Raw genomic sequence first — 22,802 nt, 5'->3', positions numbered from 1 at the left:
GAAGTGCTGATGGGAGATGCCTTGGTTACATTATTCACTTTTGAACAATCAATAGGCCGAAGAAATATTTTAAGAGCAGTTAAAAAATCAGTTCACTACAATGTATTGGTATAAGAATATTTGAAATTGACTACTTTAATGATAAAAAGTGGATGTAACTTTAAAGTGAAACTCACACATATCTTTAAATGAGAAATACAGTCCTGGAGGAAGCCCAAAGCCATATTTAACTTAGCCCCTTGAAACCTGAGCAAACTGGCTTAATTTCTTTTAAAAACAAGGGAAGAAGGCAACTTCAGAAGAAATGAACCAAAAATTAGCAAGAAATCAGTAAAGAGTACAAGGAAATTCCCTGAAAATTGTCTCAAAGAAAGAATAAAAAAGAAAAAGAATGTTTAAATCAAACAAAGAAACAAGGAAATGGCTTAGTCAATAAGTCAATAAACTATAACAATTCTATAATATAATTTTGAACATGCAATTATGATAACAAACGCATTTTTTACTACCTCCCACCCCAGACATTTTAAAAATCATTTTCTAAATCTAGTTATTTATTGCATTTTGTGGGACATCTTCTCATTGCCTGTTTTCCCATGCTTTTGAAAGAAATCAAACCAATTTCCTCAGGTTTCAAAGGTTTAAATACTTGTTAAATGCATCTGAAAGCAGCTCAAGAAAAGTTATGTTGAGCCAGTTTTTCAAAGGTTAATCCTAAATTAAAATTTGATTTGTTGCAACCATATTAATGAGATGTCCAGCATCCATTCTATTGTATTTTTATCAGCCTTAAAAGTTCACAGCAATCCATTATTTCTCATTGCTGTTATGACTAAATTATATGTGATTTTTCTATCAACTATTGTACAATTATACATCACGTTACCCCACATCAGCCATCATTTAAATCAACAATTCCATGTGGTCTTCTGTTCGAGAACAAGAAAAAACACAATTTATGCTAAAAGCTGTATTTAACCTTAATTGCCATAATTGGTATTTTTCAGTGGCACGGGGGTAAAAATTACAGTGCACTGTTTGAACATATTAGAGTTGTATGATATTATGCACCCATTAGATTGTAAAGCAAGCGTGAAAAATTATAGTGTCATAAGCGGCTAATATGAAAATATTGTTGCGGTGGTGTGTTTAAAGAATACTTCCTGTATATTATAATTATTGTTTGTATAAATATAATGACTTTGAACATTCGTCTGTGTGGACCAGTGAGGTGGACAGCCACATACTGTTTTTTTTGTTTGTTTTGGATGCTATCAGGAGCTATAGGAATCAGTGGCTACCGCTAACAGTGGCAGCTTAACTGGCACGACGAGGACATTAGCCCTCAGGGTAAAACAGAGCATGTCTAATTAAATTACATAAATAAGTCCTAATGGAGCTCGGCAGGGGAGATTCTGCTTCAACTGTAAACACAATCAACTGTGAAAATGTCAGTCTAATACCTGTGGTTGTATTCATTTGCAAGTAAGATGATGGCACTTGAGTTGTCAAATTCCAATAAGTAAACTACTTTTCAGTGAAGATCTAGCCATCCTTAGACAGGACTTTAATTTTGATGGTCTGCTGATTATTTACAACACTGGACCTTATCACTCTGTGTGTCCCAGGTCTGTCAGTGTGATTTCTTTCTGTCTGCACCTGTCGTCAGACAACTTACCTGTGCACCTTTTGTTCATTTTTATCAAGGCCGTAATAGAGTGTGGAGCCTCCTCTCGTCTCCGTCTACCTGCCTCTTGTTGTTTGTGGAGTTGTGCACTCACTCTGTGTAATTTATGACTATGTTGAAGTCAACATAGCTACTGTCTCCATTCAGCCGTCTGTGAGAATGCGGCTCAATGCTGTGTGTGCATGTGCACATGTTTGTGCACATACTTCATTGTGTTCGTATCTGGTCCACGCACAGAGAGGAGACAAAGTGCATTGAGAACGCAGTAGCGGTGCTGGCTGTGGAGGTGGTGGTGGTGGAGGGGAGGCAGGGAGGAGACGAGCTCCAGCCTGCAAGCCCCAGACGGGCTGGCTCCGGAGGGGCTGCACCCAGGCACAGAGCTGCCTTTGTCAGGGTAATTATCCTGACGCTCACCCTCCGCTGGTGGAGCTACCGATTGGTAGGGTGGCTAACGCACTAGCGCCACCATTCATCACTGGGAGAAAGTTGTCAGTGTCTGAATATCGACCCAGATGACGTTTCATGTTTATGGACTTATTGTACCTAAGTTTTTCTTGTGTGCAAGAGTACATCAGAGGCATTTTGTTTAATCTTGCTCAACTAAGTCTTTTAATTTCATCTTCAATACACACACTCTGTGAGCCGCCGGTGCATTGCCCAACCCAACACCCTGATATTAAAGCTTCTAGTCCCAGTCCCTGTGACGCTGCTTGTCTGTCCTGCCTTGATAGAATCTCCCACCTTTCAGCAGCCGCTCGGGCCCCAGCCAGCCAGCAGGAGGGACAGGTAGACAAGAAGTGCCAGAGGAAAGAGAGGGAAAGAGATAGCCCAGGTATCTGCCAATCCTCTCTCTGTTTGTGTGTGTGTGTGTGTGTGTGTATAGGAACCAAAGGATTATCCCATAGGAGTTAAATGAAGCCTGTCCAAATCAGGGAGACCCTGCCCAGGTCTTTAAATGCCTTCTGTTGACTGTAGTTGCTGTATCAAGGAGGTGGCAGCGTGCCAACAGGCTTGAAATACAGCAGGAAACTCAATAGGCTTGATGATATAGTGTTGTTTACAGTGGCAGACAAGGAGTTATCTTCGTCAGCCAGACTGTCTTTCTCTACATTTTTTTTTTTTTTTTTGGCCTGTAAGCTTTTGTGTTTGGAGCTGCCTCCCTCACCTGCTGCTGAGGACACAGATCACTTGAATATGGAGAGGCATGATTTGTTGTGGCCAGCATTTCAGGGTTCTTTTGGAAGTAATTTCTTTGGCGATAACATCAGTTCATGCTTGAATATCTGGTTTGTGAAGTTACATACAGTGGCTAGAAAAACAAAACAAAACAAAAACAAATCCATCTTTAGAGACCAGAGCCAGAAGTCACAGCCTGAATCCCTGGAGCCCCATCACTCTTTCTCGATTCTCCTTTCTTTTTATTCTTGTCTTTGTTTTCCCTTTCTGAGAGTTTAACTCTCAACCCAATATTACGACTGAAAACCTCTCCTTTTCCCTCTGACTTTCTTTCTCCAGGGTTCCAAGGCCTGTTTTCTGCGGGACATCCCTTTCTCAGCCATCTATTTCCCCTGCTATGCCCACCTCAAGGCTCACTTCACTGAGGAAGATGGAAGGATAGGGCCAGCCAAGATGCTGTTGGCTGGAGCACTGGCAGGTAAAATGCGCCAGCCTTCTTACTTGAACAGAAAAAACAGAGACCTAATATCAAGTTTAGAGGCAGAGTTAGTTTTAAGTTTTGAGATTACATTAATAAGACACTTTGCAAGAATTATATCTCCTGGATGCAAGATTTTTCTAGTACTGAATTTTTCCTTTCTCTGTAAAAGGCAAACATTATTATTCATCGGCCTGTATTTTGAATTGATAGTGTACTTCATCTAGTACAGAAACAGGAACAATTCATGTCTCTGCCAAAATTGGTGTTCTATGGGCATGTCAGGATTGACATTTTAGCAGGTCCCTAACAACATAAGGATACTTTTTTGTGTGTTCATCACTATTGGCAACCACTTTCATATACAAGTGGTCATGCTACTGTTACATCTATTGTTAATATAAAAAAATGACAGCATTACAGGGACTCTATGTGAGTTGTCTGCACTACTTCTCAATGTGGAGGTGCCTGAGCTGGAACCAGCTAACTTACTAACAGTGCTAACTTAACAGAACTAAACAACGGCAACAGTGCTGACAGATGTAACCTCTGTATGAGCACAGTGCGGAGTGGCAATGAATAGCTAGCCAGTGACACATTCACAGGGACACACATGCACTTGCGGTCATATGCAGTTTACCAAAACAACTAACAGTGAGGTTTGGATTACAACACACACAGGGGTAACTTGGCACCACTACTCCACTATACTTAATGTTCTGGATGTCACATATAGCTCATTTAAAGTAGAATTTCATTTCATGGCAATGAACTCAAGACTTTGTCCAAAATCTTTTAAAGTAGACCACCAACAGAAAAGTTCACTGAAATCTCAAACTTTATAATGTAGTCTGTTAAAGGGAACTCTTTCCTTACTTTCTGTCATATAGATAATATTAAAATGTCAGAAGTTCATATTAAACATGTCCTTAGTTTCAGATAATGAGGTAAATGCATGTAAAAGTAATCCCTGTGAGCAAAATCCTTCAGACTGTTCTGAATACTCCATCTCCAACTGTTTCCAACTGTTTTGTCTTCTTTTGAGACAAACTGACCTCAGCTTGTGACGGACACTTATTGAAACTCACCTGCTCCAGGAACATGAGAAGCATGTAATCTTGGTTGATGAAATTTCTCCAAGATTTCAGATCTTATTACAGCTAGATTATGCTGGTTGTGTTTCATGGCTTTTATTGCTGATTTTTCACAGCATAAAGTACAAGCTACACTCGGTTACAGTCATTCCCCTGACTGCAATGACAGGGCAGAGATGCCAAGATGTGGAACGACGAGGAACTCTGACCTATCAGAGCAGACTGGGCTTTTTTGCAAGGGGGCTTTAAGACAGGTGCTAAAACAGAGCGTCTCAGATGGTCTAAGGCTGAATACAGGTGTTCCAGAACAGACAGTATTGGGACAATTAAGTGTTTTTCGACAATGAAAGCATGTAAACATTTTCTAGTAGAAATCCCAAATACAAGTATGAACCCAAAAATGAGCGAATAATTTTATAGCTTAGCCTTAAAAGGGTGTTCATAACTTCAAAAATTGCTTTTTGTCTCATAAAATATTTGACCATTCATAATAAGCCAGAAAGCTTCAGTCCTGGAGGCAACGTGTCAAGCACTGAAGTTTATGAAAATCTTTGGTCAGGTCCAGTTTTGAACAAAGTGTGAGAGCGGGTCTAAATCTGCTCTTGCCTCAGACCTCCACAGATCTGCTGTAACAGTAGCAGAGCTCAGAGTTTGGAAGCGATGCAGCCTCTGACCGCAGGCTCCACGGCGGTAGCTAATTAGAGCACCGCTCAGTGATTGGGGACTGGGGTTTTGGAGCCCTGCAGCAGTGAAGCGCCTCAGATGCCTGCCAACCAGGCCGACAGGGATGCTTTCCAATCCTAATACATTGTACGTGCACATAGACACACATGAGGTAAGCACATAAACATGCGTGTGCATACTTTATGCATGTTCACCCTGCAAGAATGCATACAGTCTGTCTGTAGGTTAGTCATAACAGCTAGAAAAGAGGCCAAGAAGAGCAGCATTCACTGATGACTTCACAACTTTATCATCTGCATGAAAATGTGATCCAAAGCAGAGTTTTAATATTGGATTTATCCATAAAGTAAACACCAATGACAGACCAGCACTCCCCTGCCAAGTTAAAAAGCTTTAGAACATTTGCATAAAAGACTTAATATTTGTTTTGAATCCACGGAGATGTGTCAGCAGCACTCTCTTTTTGACGCAGAGGCACAGCACAACATGGAAAAATCATAAATCCTGCCTCCCTCATCCATTTTTACTCTGGTTTCTCACCACAAGACTGGCAGCCACGGCCCACAGACTCCGAGCTGAAACGAGCCTCATGATTTCTTCATTTTTTTCGTTACTTCGACACATTTATCATCCCTCTTTCACATGTATTTATCAGCGGTTACAGCATTCTGGCAATTAGTGTTTTACAGTCAGCACAGGAAATTGAATTACACGCTCAGTTTGCACAGCATTATTTAGCTAGGCATTACTCTGGTCTGTGAAGAACATAGTGTTGGCCATCTCTAACTGGCATTAACTCTGTATGTGAGAAAGAGTTATGGAGGGAATTTTCGGCCTTATTAGCTCTGGGGTGTAAGCAATATCCATGTTGTTCAATCTTAAGTCATGCACTGTGTAGTTAAAGCAATTAGTCATTTCAATGATTAGTTGATTAATCAGCAACTATTTTGCTAATTGTTTAATTTGAGTCACATTTCAAGCAAAATTGTCATGTGTGCTGGATGCTTCTTAAAGGGTAATATTGGTATTTTTCAACCTGGACCCTAATTTCTCATGTATTTGTGTCTAAGTGACTAATACGGACAAAACTTTTTGAAACTGGTCCGATACTGAGGGAGAGCTCTGCAAAACTGGCTGCAGTGTAATCACGTGTGTCATTAGAGCACTGTCAGTGAATGTCCTCTAAAAGGGCAATTTTTTGCCACTGACAGGCTCAGATTGTTATTGTAAGCGTCTGACAACATTATGGAAAGGATCCCTACAGATAATTAAAATGTGGGTTTTTTGGGGTTTTTTTTGTGCTCCTGCAGCAATTCAACTTGCGACACTTCAGAGACTTGGTTAGACGTGATAACAAAAAGATTAGATTAAAAAAAAGGTTAAGGAAAACATGTCACCTTTCTGTAGGAATTCTTTCCATAATGTTTTCCGAAACTTAAAATTATAATATGTCAGTGACACAAATAAGCACTTTTAGGTGACATACATAGATTGTGCATATTGTCCCGCGTGTTTTGCAGCTGCTGACTGCAGCTGTCTCTGGACCGTCACCATTACTCACTCGGACACAAAAAAGGGGAAAAAGTGTTTCAGGGTGGAGCCGAATGTCAACATTTTGGGGTTCAGTGAAAACTTTAGAGTCATGCTTACTTGTGTTATGCTACTAAATTTATGTTACTTAAGCCGCATCACTGATTTTGAAACCAGTTTTCATTTATAATATGCTCAAATAGACTTCACAGAATAAAATTTTAGCTGACAAACCTGCTACATTTAAATCCATGCCATACTAACCTTGCCTGTTCTAGTTGCAAATAAAGGATTTCCAATAATCCTAAGTAAATGTGGTAAATTATAGTAGATTCCCTCAGAAAATAGCATAGATTCTGGGCTTTTGAGAAAACATTCAGGGCTGGAGCCCCAGAAGCCACCCCCTGCTCCACTTCTGTTTTTTTTGTTTGTTTGTTTGTTTGTTTGTTTTTATTTCAAATTGTTGTTAAAAGTACATTGTGAAGTTTTTGACCTCTAGTCTCACAATGTAGCAATGCTTTTACAAATGAGTCAAAGTAATTATATCAGCTCTAACTCGGATCCCTTGTTCCTAAACTTTCTTTTGGATCCGTTAACTTTTCTCCACAACACCTTCTCAAAAAAACAGAAGCCTCCTCTCCTCTTTCCTCCTCTCCTTCTTTCTTCATTTCTCCTCTGCTCTCCTCTCCTGTGCCCCCTCTCTCCTCTCAGTTCAGTGCAGGTGGTCAGTCTCCACCGGGTGCCAGTCAGCTACCTAATGCTGAGTTGATTAGGCTAGCTGAATAGCTCGTTTGGCCGTTACAGAAACCAAGAAGTCAGAATAAATCGTCAAGAGGGCAGTTGATGGTAATGACCGAGCCATCAATGATTGAGCCCATTCATAGCTGAAGTGGCTGGAGTGGGGGCTCTGCAGTCACTCCCTTCAGTCAGCCAGTCACTTTCAGCGGCACACGGGGCACAGTGTGCATTGCTCTCATTACCGTCCATTGTCTGGCCCCGTTCAAACGGCTGAAAAGTGGGAGAGGGAGGAAAGGAAGAAAAAAGGTAGAGATTAAATAATGGCCTCGCTGGTGGTATGGATTGCTGGATGGTGAAGTGATAGGAACTGGCCCCTACTTGTGTACAGTGTATGTATGTGGCAGACTTACTGCAAGATGGTCAAGCTCCAAGATGACGTCTTTTAAAAGAGCAGACAAAGAATGCTGAAACCACTCGATGAGATGCAGTTACAAAGATATGCAAGATTTCATTTGACCACTGATGGCTGCTTTCTGCAAATCATCTCATTTGTTTGGAGCTGATTTTAAATTTGTGCTCTATTTAGAATCAAACACATCTGACTGCTTAAGAGAAGAAAAGCGTCAGACTACTCAACAGCTCTTGCTTTCTTCTCCACAGGCATGCCAGCGGCCTCTCTGGTGACTCCAGCTGATGTGATCAAGACAAGGCTACAGGTGGCAGCACGTGCCGGGCAGACCACCTACAGTGGCCTGGTTGACTGTTTCTGGAAGATTCTCAAAGAAGAGGGACCCCGTGCTTTCTGGAAAGGAGCAGGAGGTAATGTTAACCAAATCATCATCTAATGATGGAAATACTGTTTCTCGTGACTACATACAGGTCACCAGCTGGTAGTTAGGTTGAATGCAGCCTGAGAGAAAGAGTGTAAGAACTGAAAAGGGCTGTAATAAAATACCTCCATCAGCTCTTTGGGTCTTGTAATATTTTCTTGAAAAGGTGCTAGAATTAAACACCACTGCAGATAGAGCAATACAGGACTGTGTTCTTTGTTTTAATATCATCTTAACATATCACACTGACTTCATTTACACTGACTTCTTACAGTTACACATCTTGTATACATGTTGGTTTTTCTGGAAGGAGCAAATTTGTTTAATGTGTCATTTCAGTGGTAAAGAAATTTGTTTACACAATGCTTTGTTTTATAAAATGCAAACAAAAATAAAACTATTTCTTTTCCTTTGAAAGTAAGTAGAAGTATATATGTTAATTTTCACTTGCTTTAACATATGTGTATCTGGAAGATGCATGTCATAATCTTTCCACTAGAGCCTGACTGATATGGGATTTTTGAGGCCTATACCAATTTTATAATGGAAAAATTCACAGATCACTGATATGGTGACCGGTATAATGAATTTTTGAGCTGGAATGAAAATAGATAATTTCTATGTGGATTGTGCACTGATTTTGCACTGATATGACTATGCAAAAGTACTCAGAAGGCTGCTTTCTGAACAGCTTTTGTTTAAAATTTACTTATTCAAACATTACACACCAACAAAAATAAAAAATACATCAAAAATAAGATAAACATCAATACTGTATGTGTTCATCATCACTATTAGCTGACTATTCAAATAAAGCATAGAAAAATAAAATACACATCAGTACTATGGTCTTTGCTGATCATTTAAATAAAGAATAAATACAATAAAATAAATAGCTAAATAAACATAAGTACTGCTCAGTATCATGCAATTGCTGACCATTTCTAAACCACCCAAGCATCGTTTTCTGCATTATATGGTCTGTAAAAAAAAGTTTTCTTAGTAGCACATCTTGGAAAAAATATTCACCGATGCCGATATGCTCTGATATGTCTGTGAAAGGCTCATATCGGCCAATAATATCAGTTGAGCAATATATTGGTCGGGCTCTACTTTTGACGTTTGATAAATGGGTGTTTTTGTTATGCTTATGTTGGAAGAGCCAAATGCTTGGCATGATATTACAGAAGAAAAAAAAGTATGTAGTATTTGAGTTTTGTTTTTGTTTTGTTTTCATACGATATTTACTATGACAAGCATGACCAAATTAATTATGATGTGATATTTGCTAGATTGGTATAAATGTACAGAAATAGGATTGACCTAACATTTTTTTTAGGCTGACTTAGTCATGCCTCCCTCATTTCAGAAACCAAACCTTGATTACACACTTTTGCAGACTGGTGTCCATATACATGTTGCTAAACACATTTTTACCTTTTGCAGCTCGTGTGTTCAGATCCTCCCCTCAGTTTGGCGTGACCTTGGTGAGCTATGAACTCCTGCAGCGCTGGTTCTATATTGACTTTGGAGGACAGTAAGTCTTATTCTCTCTTAGTAACCTTCCTACAAGCTTATATTTCCTTGCCCTAATATCTATAAACAGATATTTACATATGTGTGCAGAATATGGGAAAAGACTTTGGTATTGGAAGCATTTTGGTTTCCATTTGTAGTCTGAACAGTGTTAACAAATAACATCTACAATTGCAAAGCATTAATTGTAGTTAATGTAGTGAGTCATAACAAAGACATAGTTCTTTTATTAAAAAGTCCTGAAATTCTATGTCATAAAAATGGCATGATAGTACATGTCATAAAAAATGTCATAGAAAGTCATAAATTATTATTATTATTATTATTATTATTATAAATTATTTAAAATGTTTTAGGGCCAATTTTGGATTGTTTTTCAACACTGTATACTATAACATACCTCTACATGCTATACTAAGTGGTTTTAAGCTGTTTTTTGGACATCAAATTTTGACAATTTTCACCATATTATAGTATTGCTTTTTGGTCATTTTTTTTCAACATGCAATTGTATTGGTTAAGGGGCTGTTTTTGGAATTTTTTTTTAACACTAGGGGTTTTTAGCTGTTTTTTGAACATGTCAAATTTTGACATTTTGCTTTTTTGGTCATTCTTTCAACATGCTATTTTATGAGGTTTTGGACCGTTTACGGATGTTTTTTCAACACTGTATTATATAACATGCCTCTACATGCTATACTAAGTGGTTTTAAGCCGTTTTTGGGACATGTGAAATTTTGACTTTTTCGCCATACTATAGCCTTGCTTCTTTGGTCATTTTTTGCAACATGCTATTTTTTGGATTTTTTGGCAGGTTTTTCAAAGTTTTATCAACACAGTATTGTATAACATGCCTCTACATGCTATACTAAGTGTTTTTCAGCTGTTTTTGGGACATGTCAAATTTTGACATTTTCGCCATACTATAGCCTTGCTTCTTTGGTCATTTTTTCAACATGCTATGTTATGAGGTTTTGGGCTGTTTTTTCAACACTATTATATAACATGCCTCTACATGCTATACAAAGTGGTTTTCAGCTGTTTTTGGGACATGTGAAATTTTGACTTTTTCGCCATACTATAGCCTTGCTTCTTTGGTCATTTTTTGCAACATGCTATTTTTTGGATTTTTTGGCAGGTTTTTCAAAGTTTTATCAACACAGTATTGTATAACATGCCTCTACATGCTATACTAAGTGGTTTTCAGCTGTTTTTGGGACATGTCCAATTTTGACATTGTTGCCATACTATAGCCTTGCTTCTTTGGTCATTTTTTCAACATGCTATTTTTTGGATTTTTTGGTCGTTTTTTAAAGTTTTATCAACACTGTATGTTATAACATGCCTCTACATGCTATAGTAAGTGGTTTTCAGCTGTTTTTGGGACATGTCAAATTTTGACATTTTCACCATACTTCTTCGGTCATTTTTTGCAACATGCTATTTTTTGGATTTTTTGGCAGTTTTTTTGAAAAGTTTTATCAACACAGTATTGTATAACATGCCTCTACAAACTATAGTAAGTGTTTTTCAGCTGTTTTTGGGACATATCAAATTTTGACATTTTCGCCATACTATAGCCTTGCTTCTTTGGTCTTTTTCTCAACATGCTATTTTATGAGGTTTTGTGCCGTTTTGGGATGTTTTTTCAACACTGTATTATATAACATGCATCTACATGCTATACTCGGTGGTTTTCATCTTTTTTTGGGACATGTCAAATTTTGACATTTTTGCCATACTATAGCCTTGCTTCTTTGGTCATTTTTTAAACATGCTATTTTGGGGGTTTTTTTTGGCAGTTTTTCAAAGTTGTATCAACACTGTATGGTATAACATGCCTCTACATGCTATACTAAGTTTTTTTCGGGACGCACTCTGAACTACGGGAGCCCAGCAGGCAGGTGTTGGTTGCGGGTGTTGATGAGAAAGTCGATTTTCATTGAAACAAATCGACATTAAGTACAAATACGAATTAATCGATGAAATCGATTTATCGCCCAGCTCTACTTGCTTCTTTGGTCATTTTTTCAACATGCTACATTTGAGGTTTTTTGACCGTTTTAAGATTCTTTATTAACACAGTATTGTATAACATGCCTCTACATGCTATACTAAGTGTTTTTCAGCTATTTTTTGGAAATGTCAATTTTTGACATTTTCGCCATACTATAGCCTTGCTTCTTTGGTCATTTTTCAACATGCTATTTCATGAAGTTTTGGGCCGTTTTGGGATGTTTTTTCTACACTGTATGTTATAACATGCCTCTACATGCTATACTAAGTGGTTTTAAGCTGTTTTTGGGACATGTCAAATTTTGACATTTTCGCCATACTATAGCCTTGCTTCTTTGGTCATTTTTTCAACATGCTATTTTTGGTTGTTTTTGACCGTTTTAAGATGCTTTATCAACACTGTATGTTATAACATGCCTCTACATGCTATACTAAGTGTTTTTCAGCTGTTTTTGGGACATGTCAAATTTTGACTTTTTCGCCATACTATAGCCTTGCTTCTTTAGTCATTTTTTCAACATGCTATTTGATGAGGTTTTGGGCCGTTTTTGGATGCCTTATCAACACTGTATGGTATAACATGCCTCTACATGCTATACTAAGTGTTTTTCAGCTGTTTTTGGGACATGTCAAATTTTGACATTTTCGCCATACTATAGCCTTGCTTCTTAGGTCAATTTTTCAACATGCTGTTTTGGGGTTTTTTTGGCTGTTTTTGAATGTTTTATCATCACAGTATTGTATAACATGCCTCTACATGCTATACTAAGTGTTTTTCAGCTGTTTTTGGGACATGTCAAATTTTGACATTTTCGCCATACTATAGCCTTGCTTCTTTGGTCAATTTTTCAACATGTTGTTTTGGGGGTTTTTTTGGCTGTTTTTGAATGTTTTATCATCACAGTATTGTATAACATGCCTCTACATGCTATACTAAGTGTTTTTCAGCTGTTTTTGGGACATGTCAAATTTTGACATTTTCGCCATACTATAGCCTTGCTTCTTTGGTCATTTTTTCAACATGCTATTTCATGAAGTTTTGGGCCGTTTTGGGATGATTTGTCAACACTGTATTATATAACATGCCTCTACATGCTATACTAAGTGTTTTTCAGCTGTTTTTGGGACATGTCAAATTTTGACATTTTCGCCATACTATAGCCTTGCTTCTTTGGTCAATTTTTCAACATGTTGTTTTGGGGGTTTTTTTGGCTGTTTTTGAATGTTTTATCATCACAGTATTGTATAACATGCCTCTACATGCTATACTAAGTGTTTTTCAGCTGTTTTTGGGACATGTCAAATTTTGACATTTTCGCCATACTATAGCCTTGCTTCTTTGGTCAATTTTTCAACATGTTGTTTTGGGGGTTTTTTTGGCTGTTTTTGAATGTTTTATCATCACAGTATTGTATAACATGCCTCTACATGCTATACTAAGTGTTTTTCAGCTGTTTTTGGGACATGTCAAATTTTGACATTTTCGCCATACTATAGCCTTGCTTCTTTGGTCATTTTTTCAACATGCTATTTCATGAAGTTTTGGGCCGTTTTGGGATGATTTGTCAACACTGTATTATATAACATGCCTCTACATGCTATACTAAGTGTTTTTCAGCTGTTTTTGGGACATGTCAAATTTTGACATTTTCGCCATACTATAGCCTTGCTTCTTTGGTCATTTTTTCAACATGCTATTTCATGAGGTTTTGGGCCGTATTTGGATGCCTTATCAACACTGTATGTTATAACATGCCTCTACATGCTATACTAAGTGTTTTTCAGCTGTTTTTGGGACATGTCAAATTTTGACATTTTCGCCATACTATAGCCTTGCTTCTTTGGTCAATTTTTCAACCTGCTGTTTTGGGGTTTTTGGCTGTTTTGAATGTTTTATCATCACAGTATTGTAAAACATGCCTCTACATGCTATACTAAGTGTTTTTCAGCTGTTTTTGGGACATGTCAAATTTTGACATTTTCGCCATACTATAGCCTTGCTTCTTTGGTCAATTTTTCAACATGCTATTTTATGAGGTTTTGGGCCGTTTTTGGATGCTTTATCAACACTGTATGTTATAACATGCCTCTACATGCTATACTAAGTGTTTTTCAGCTGTTTTTGGGACATGTCAAATTTTGACATTTTCGCCATACTATAGCCTTGCTTCTTTGGTCAATTTTTCAACATGCTGTTTTGGGGTTGTTTTGGCTGTTTTTGAATGTTTTATCATCACAGTATTGTATAACATGCCTCTACATGCTATACTAAGTGTTTTTCAGCTGTTTTTGGGACATGTCAAATTTTGACATTTTCGCCATACTATAGCCTTGCTTCTTTGGTCAATTTTTCAACATGCTATTTGATGAGGTTTTGGGCCGTTTTTGGATGCCTTATCAACACTGTATGTTATAACATGCCTCTACATGCTATACTAAGTGTTTTTCAGCTGTTTTTGGGACATGTCAAATTTTGACATTTTCGCCATACTATAGCCTTGCTTCTTTGGTCAATTTTTCAACATGTTGTTTTGGGGTTTTTTGGCTGTTTTTGAATGTTTTATCATCACAGTATTGTATAACATGCCTCTACATGCTATACTAAGTGTTTTTCAGCTGTTTTTGGGACATGTCAAATTTTGACATTTTCGCCATACTATAGCCTTGCTTCTTTGGTCAATTTTTCAACATGCTGTTTTGGGGTTGTTTTGGCTGTTTTTGAATGTTTTATCATCACAGTATTGTATAACATGCCTCTACATGCTATACTAAGTGTTTTTCAGCTGTTTTTGGGACATGTCAAATTTTGACATTTTCGCCATACTATAGCCTTGCTTCTTTGGTCAATTTTTCAACATGTTGTTTTGGGGTTTTTTTTGGCTGTCTTTGAATGTTTTATCATCACAGTATTGTATAACATGCGTCTACATGCTATACTAAGTGTTTTTCAGCTGTTTTTGGGACATGTCAAATTTTGACATTTTCGCCATACTATAGCCTTGCTTCTTAGGTCAATTTTTCAACATGCTGTTTTGGGGTTTTTTTGGCTGTTTTTGAATGTTTTATCATCACAGTATTGTATAACATGCCTCTACATGCTATACTAAGTGTTTTTCAGCTGTTTTTGGGACATGTCAAATTTTGACATTTTCGCCATACTATAGCCTTGCTTCTTTGGTCAATTTTTCAACATGCTATTTGATGAGGTTTTGGGCCCGTTTTGGATGCTTTATCAACACTGTATGTTATAACATGCCTCTACATGCTATACTAAGTGTTTTTCAGCTGTTTTTGGGACATGTCAAATTTTGACATTTTCGCCATACTATAGCCTTGCTTCTTTGGTCAATTTTTCAACATGCTGTTTTGGGGGTTTTTTGGCTGTTTTTGAATGTTTTATCATCACAGTATTGTATAACATGCCTCTACATGCTATACTAAGTCTTTTTCAGCTGTTTTTGGGACATGTCAAATTTTGACATTTTCGCCATACTATAGCCTTGCTTCTTTGGTCATTTTTTCACATGCTATTTGATGAGGTTTTGGGCCGTTTTTGGATGCCTTATCAACACTGTATGTTATAACATGCCTCTACATGCTATACTAAGTGTTTTTCAGCTGTTTTTGGGACATGTCAAATTTTGACATTTTCGCCATACTATAGCCTTGCTTCTTTGGTCAATTTTTCAACATGCTGTTTTGGGGTTGTTTTGGCTGTTTTTGAATGTTTTATCATCACAGTATTGTATAACATGCCTCTACATGCTATACTAAGTGTTTTTCAGCTGTTTTTGGGACATGTCAAATTTTGACATTTTCGCCATACTATAGCCTTGCTTCTTTGGTCAATTTTTCAACATGTTGTTTTGGGGTTTTTTTGGCTGTTTTTGAATGTTTTATCATCACAGTATTGTATAACATGCCTCTACATGCTATACTAAGTGTTTTTCAGCTGTTTTTGGGACATGTCAAATTTTGACATTTTCGCCATACTATAGCCTTGCTTCTTTGGTCAATTTTTCAACATGCTGTTTTGGGGGTTTTTTTGGCTGTTTTTGAATGTTTTATCATCACAGTATTGTATAACATGCCTCTACATGCTATACTAAGTCTTTTTCAGCTGTTTTTGGGACATGTCAAATTTTGACATTTTCGCCATACTATAGCCTTGCTTCTTTGGTCATTTTTTCACATGCTATTTGATGAGGTTTTGGGCCGTTTTTGGATGCCTTATCAACACTGTATGTTATAACATGCCTCTACATGCTATACTAAGTGTTTTTCAGCTGTTTTTGGGACATGTCAAATTTTGACATTTTCGCCATACTATAGCCTTGCTTCTTTGGTCAATTTTTCAACATGCTGTTTTGGGGTTGTTTTGGCTGTTTTTGAATGTTTTATCATCACAGTATTGTATAACATGCCTCTACATGCTATACTAAGTGTTTTTCAGCTGTTTTTGGGACATGTCAAATTTTGACATTTTCGCCATACTATAGCCTTGCTTCTTTGGTCAATTTTTCAACATGCTATTTCATGAGGTTTTGGGCCGTTTTTGGATGCCTTATCAACACTGTATGTTATAACATGCCTCTACATGCTATACTAAGTGTTTTTCAGCTGTTTTTGGGACATGTCAAATTTTGACATTTTCGCCATACTATAGCCTTGCTTCTTTGGTCAATTTTTCAACATGCTGTTTTGGGGTTGTTTTGGCTGTTTTTGAATGTTTTATCATCACAGTATTGTATAACATGCCTCTACATGCTATACTAAGTGTTTTTTCAGCTGTTTTTTGGGACATGTCAAATTTTGACTTTTTCGCCATACTATAGCCTTGCTTCTTTGGTCATTTTTTCAACATGCTATTTTATGAGGTTTTGGGCCGTTTTTGGATGCTTTATCAACACTGTATGTTATAACATGCCTCTACATGCTATACTAAGTGTTTTTCAGCTGTTTTTGGGACATGTCAAATTTTGACATTTTCGCCATACTATAGCCTTGCTTCTTAGGTCAATTTTTCAACATGCTGTTTTGGGTTTTTTTTGGCTGTTTTTGAATGTTTTATCATCACAGTATTGTATAACATGCCTCTACATGCTATACTAAGTGTTTTTCAGCTGTTTTTGGGACATGTCAAATTTTGACATTTTCGCCATACTATAGCCTTGCTTCTTTGGTCAATTTTTCAACATGCTATTTTATGAGGTTTTGGGCCGTTTTTGGATGCTTTATCAACACTGTATGTTATAACATGCCTCTACATGCTATACTAAGTGTTTTTCAGCTGTTTTTGGGACATGTCAAATTTTGACATTTTCGCCATACTATAGCCTTGCTTCTTTGGTCATTTTTTCAACATGCTATTTCATGAAGTTTTGGGCCGTTTTGGGATGATTTTTCAACACTGTATTTTATAACATGCGTCTACATGCTATACTAAGTGTTTTTCAGCTGTTTTTGGGACATGTCAAATTTTGACATTTTCGCCATACTATAGCCTTGCTTCTTTGGTCAATTTTTCAACATGTTGTTTTGGGGGTTGTTTTGGCTGTTTTTGAATGTTTTATCATCACAGTATTGTATAACATGCCTCTACATGCTATACTAAGTGTTTTTCAGCTGTTTTTGGACATATCAAATTTGACATTTTCACCATACTATAGCCTTGCTTCTTTGGTCATTTTTTCAACATGCTATTTTATGAGGTTTTGGGCAGTTTTTGGATGCTTTATCAACACTGTATGTTATAACATGCCTCTACATGCTATACTAAGTGTTTTTCAGCTGTTTTTGGGACATGTCAAATTTTGACATTTTCGCCATACTATAGCCTTGCTTCTTTGGTCAATTTTTCAACATGTTGTTTTGGGGTTTTTTTGGCTGTTTTTGAATGTTTTATCATCACAGTATTGTATAACATGCCTCTACATGCTATACTAAGTGTTTTTCAGCTGTTTTTGGGACATGTCAAATTTTGACATTTTCGCCATACTATAGCCTTGCTTCTTAGGTCAATTTTTCAACATGCTGTTTTGGGGTTTTTTTTGGCTGTTTTTGAATGTTTTATCATCACAGTATTGTATAACATGCCTCTACATGCTATACTAAGTGTTTTTCAGCTGTTTTTGGGACATGTCAAATTTTGACATTTTCGCCATACTATAGCCTTGCTTCTTTGGTCAATTTTTCAACATGCTATTTCATGAGGTTTTAATGCGTTTTGAATGATTTTTCAACACTGTATTATATAACATGCCTCTACATGCTATACTAAGTGTTTTTCAGCTGTTTTTGGGACATGTCAAATTTTGACATTTTCGCCATACTATAGCCTTGCTTCTTTGGTCAATTTTTCAACATGCTGTTTTGGGGTTTTTTTGGCTGTTTTTGAATGTTTTATCATCACAGTATTGTATAACATGCCTCTACATGCTATACTAAGTGTTTTTCAGCTGTTTTTGGGACATGTCAAATTTTGACTTTTTCGCCATACTATAGCCTTGCTTCTTTGGTCATTTTTTCAACATGCTATTTTATGAGGTTTTGGGCCGTTTTTGGATGCTTTATCAACACTGTATGTTATAACATGCCTCTACATGCTATACTAAGTGTTTTTCAGCTGTTTTTGGGACATGTCAAATTTTGACATTTTCGCCATACTATAGCCTTGCTTCTTTGGTCAATTTTTCAACATGTTGTTTTGGGGTTTTTTTGGCTGTTTTTGAATGTTTTATCATCACAGTATTGTATAACATGCCTCTACATGCTATACTAAGTGTTTTTCAGCTGTTTTTGGGACATGTCAAATTTTGACATTTTCGCCATACTATAGCCTTGCTTCTTTGGTCAATTTTTCAACATGCTGTTTTGGGGTTTTTTGGCTGTTTTTGAATGTTTTATCATCACAGTATTGTATAACATGCCTCTACATGCTATACTAAGTGTTTTTCAGCTGTTTTTGGGACATGTCAAATTTTGACATTTTCGCCATACTATAGCCTTGCTTCTTTGGTCAATTTTTCAACATGCTATTTTATGAGGTTTTGGGCCGTTTTTGGATGCTTTATCAACACTGTATGTTATAACATGCCTCTACATGCTATACTAAGTGTTTTTCAGCTGTTTTTGGGACATGTCAAATTTTGACATTTTCGCCATACTATAGCCTTGCTTCTTTGGTCAATTTTTCAACATGCTGTTTTGGGGTTGTTTTGGCTGTTTTTGAATGTTTTATCATCACAGTATTGTATAACATGCCTCTACATGCTATACTAAGTGTTTTTCAGCTGTTTTTGGGACATGTCAAATTTTGACATTTTCGCCATACTATAGCCTTGCTTCTTTGGTCAATTTTTCAACATGCTGTTTTGGGGTTGTTTTGGCTGTTTTTGAATGTTTTATCATCACAGTATTGTATAACATGCCTCTACATGCTATACTAAGTGTTTTTCAGCTGTTTTTGGGACATGTCAAATTTTGACATTTTCGCCATACTATAGCCTTGCTTCTTTGGTCAATTTTTCAACATGCTATTTGGTGAGGTTTTTGGGCTTTTTGGATGCCTTATCAACACTGTATGTTATAACATGCCTCTACATGCTATACTAAGTGTTTTTCAGCTGTTTTTGGGACATGTCAAATTTTGACATTTTCGCCATACTATAGCCTTGCTTCTTTGGTCAATTTTTCAACATGTTGTTTTGGGGTTTTTTTTGGCTGTTTTTGAATGTTTTATCATCACAGTATTGTATAACATGCGTCTACATGCTATACTAAGTGTTTTTCAGCTGTTTTTGGGACATGTCAAATTTTGACATTTTCGCCATACTATAGCCTTGCTTCTTTGGTCAATTTTTCAACATGCTGTTTTGGGGGTTTTTTGGCTGTTTTTGAATGTTTTATCATCACAGTATTGTATAACATGCCTCTACATGCTATACTAAGTGTTTTTCAGCTGTTTTTGGGACATGTCAAATTTTGACATTTTCGCCATACTATAGCCTTGCTTCTTTGGTCAATTTTTCAACATGCTATTTTATGAGGTTTTGGGCCGTTTTTGGATGCTTTATCAACACTGTATGTTATAACATGCCTCTACATGCTATACTAAGTGTTTTTCAGCTGTTTTTGGGACATGTCAAATTTTGACATTTTCGCCATACTATAGCCTTGCTTCTTAGGTCAATTTTTCAACATGCTGTTTTGGGGTTTTTTTGGCTGTTTTTGAATGTTTTATCATCACAGTATTGTATAACATGCCTCTACATGCTATACTAAGTGTTTTTCAGCTGTTTTTGGGACATGTCAAATTTTGACATTTTCGCCATACTATAGCCTTGCTTCTTTGGTCAATTTTTCAACATGCTATTTGATGAGGTTTTTGGCTGTTTTTGAATGTTTTATCGTCACAGTATTGTATAACATGCCTCTACATGCTATACTAAGTGTTTTTCAGCTGTTTTTGGGACATGTCAAATTTTGACATTTTCGCCATACTATAGCCTTGCTTCTTTGGTCAATTTTTCAACATGCTGTTTTGGGGTTGTTTTGGCTGTTTTTGAATGTTTTATCATCACAGTATTGTATAACATGCCTCTACATGCTATACTAAGTGTTTTTCAGCTGTTTTTGGGACATGTCAAATTTTGACATTTTCGCCATACTATAGCCTTGCTTCTTTGGTCAATTTTTCAACATGCTGTTTTGGGGTTGTTTTGGCTGTCTTTGAATGTTTTATCATCACAGTATTGTATAACATGCCTCTACATGCTATACTAAGTGTTTTTCAGCTGTTTTTGGGACATGTCAAATTTTGACATTTTCGCCATACTATAGCCTTGCTTCTTTGGTCAATTTTTCAACATGCTATTTGATGAGGTTTTGGGCCGTTTTTGGATGCCTTATCAACACTGTATGTTATAACATGCCTCTACATGCTATACTAAGTGTTTTTCAGCTGTTTTTGGGACATGTCAAATTTTGACATTTTCGCCATACTATAGCCTTGCTTCTTTGGTCAATTTTTCAACATGTTGTTTTGGGGTTTTTTTGGCTGTTTTTGAATGTTTTATCATCACAGTATTGTATAACATGCCTCTACATGCTATACTAAGTGTTTTTCAGCTGTTTTTGGGACATGTCAAATTTTGACATTTTCGCCATACTATAGCCTTGCTTCTTTGGTCAATTTTTCAACATGCTGTTTTGGGGTTGTTTTGGCTGTTTTTGAATGTTTTATCATCACAGTATTGTATAACATGCCTCTACATGCTATACTAAGTGTTTTTCAGCTGTTTTTGGGACATGTCAAATTTTGACATTTTCGCCATACTATAGCCTTGCTTCTTTGGTCATTTTTTCAACATGCTATTTTATGAGGTTTTGGGCCGTTTTTGGATGCTTTATCAACACTGTATGTTATAACATGCCTCTACATGCTATACTAAGTGTTTTTCAGCTGTTTTTGGGACATGTCAAATTTTGACATTTTCGCCATACTATAGCCTTGCTTCTTTGGTCAATTTTTCAACATGTTGTTTTGGGGTTTTTTTTGGCTGTTTTTGAATGTTTTATCATCACAGTATTGTATAACATGCCTCTACATGCTATACTAAGTGTTTTTCAGCTGTTTTTGGGACATGTCAAATTTTGACATTTTCGCCATACTATAGCCTTGCTTCTTTGGTCAATTTTTCAACATGCTGTTTTGGGGTTGTTTTGGCTGTTTTGAATGTTTTATCATCACAGTATTGTATAACATGCCTCTACATGCTATACTAAGTGTTTTTCAGCTGTTTTTGGGACATGTCAAATTTTGACATTTTCGCCATACTATAGCCTTGCTTCTTTGGTCATTTTTTCAACATGCTATTTTATGAGGTTTTGGGCCGTTTTTGGATGCTTTATCAACACTGTATGTTATAACATGCCTCTACATGCTATACTAAGTGTTTTTCAGCTGTTTTTGGGACATGTCAAATTTTGACATTTTCGCCATACTATAGCCTTGCTTCTTTGGTCAATTTTTCAACATGCTGTTTTGGGTTTTTTTGGCTGTTTTTGAATGTTTTATCATCACAGTATTGTATAACATGCCTCTACATGCTATACTAAGTGTTTTTCAGCTGTTTTTGGGACATGTCAAATTTTGACATTTTCGCCATACTATAGCCTTGCTTCTTTGGTCAATTTTTCAACATGCTATTTGATGAGGTTTTGGGCCGTTTTTGGATGCCTTATCAACACTGTATGTTATAACATGCCTCTACATGCTATACTAAGTGTTTTTCAGCTGTTTTTGGGACATGTCAAATTTTGACATTTTCGCCATACTATAGCCTTGCTTCTTTGGTCAATTTTTCAACATGTTGTTTTGGGGTTTTTTTTGGCTGTTTTTGAATGTTTTATCATCACAGTATTGTATAACATGCCTCTACATGCTATACTAAGTGTTTTTCAGCTGTTTTTGGGACATGTCAAATTTTGACATTTTCGCCATACTATAGCCTTGCTTCTTTGGTCAATTTTTCAACATGCTGTTTTGGGGTTTTTTTGGCTGTTTTTGAATGTTTTATCATCACAGTATTGTATAACATGCCTCTACATGCTATACTAAGTGTTTTTCAGCTGTTTTTGGGACATGTCAAATTTTGACATTTTCGCCATACTATAGCCTTGCTTCTTTGGTCAATTTTTCAACATGCTGTTTTGGGGTTGTTTGGCTGTTTTTGAATGTTTTATCATCACAGTATTGTATAACATGCCTCTACATGCTATACTAAGTGTTTTTCAGCTGTTTTTGGGACATGTCAAATTTTGACATTTTCGCCATACTATAGCCTTGCTTCTTTGGTCAATTTTTCAACATGCTATTTTATGAGGTTTTTGGGCATTTTTGGATGCTTTATCAACACTGTATGTTATAACATGCCTCTACATGCTATACTAAGTGTTTTTCAGCTGTTTTTGGGACATGTCAAATTTTGACATTTTCGCCATACTATAGCCTTGCTTCTTTGGTCAATTTT

At 36.7% G+C, this 22,802-nt stretch overlaps 1 protein-coding gene across 2 annotated transcripts in view; it reads left to right on the top strand.

The window, feature by feature from the left end:
- slc25a13 (solute carrier family 25 member 13) overlaps window positions 1–22,802 on the top strand; it is a 93,725-nt gene that overhangs the window by 46,032 nt on the left and 24,891 nt on the right. For both annotated transcript variants that reach the window (XM_042507043.2, XM_088089915.1), the window contains exons 15-17: window positions 3,203–3,341; window positions 8,048–8,206; window positions 9,664–9,754. In XM_042507043.2, the coding sequence (XP_042362977.2) occupies window positions 3,203–3,341; window positions 8,048–8,206; window positions 9,664–9,754 (389 nt within the window). The remainder of the gene's footprint in view (window positions 1–3,202; window positions 3,342–8,047; window positions 8,207–9,663; window positions 9,755–22,802) is intronic.

The sequence above is a fragment of the Plectropomus leopardus genome, chromosome 17, assembly GCF_026936395.1.
Source record: "Plectropomus leopardus strain MGB_pleo_1.0 chromosome 17, ASM2693639v1, whole genome shotgun sequence".
NCBI classification, from domain to species: Eukaryota; Metazoa; Chordata; class Actinopteri; order Perciformes; family Serranidae; genus Plectropomus; species Plectropomus leopardus.
Note: the sequence above shows the minus strand (reverse complement) of the source record. Positions and strands in the feature narration are given on the sequence as shown.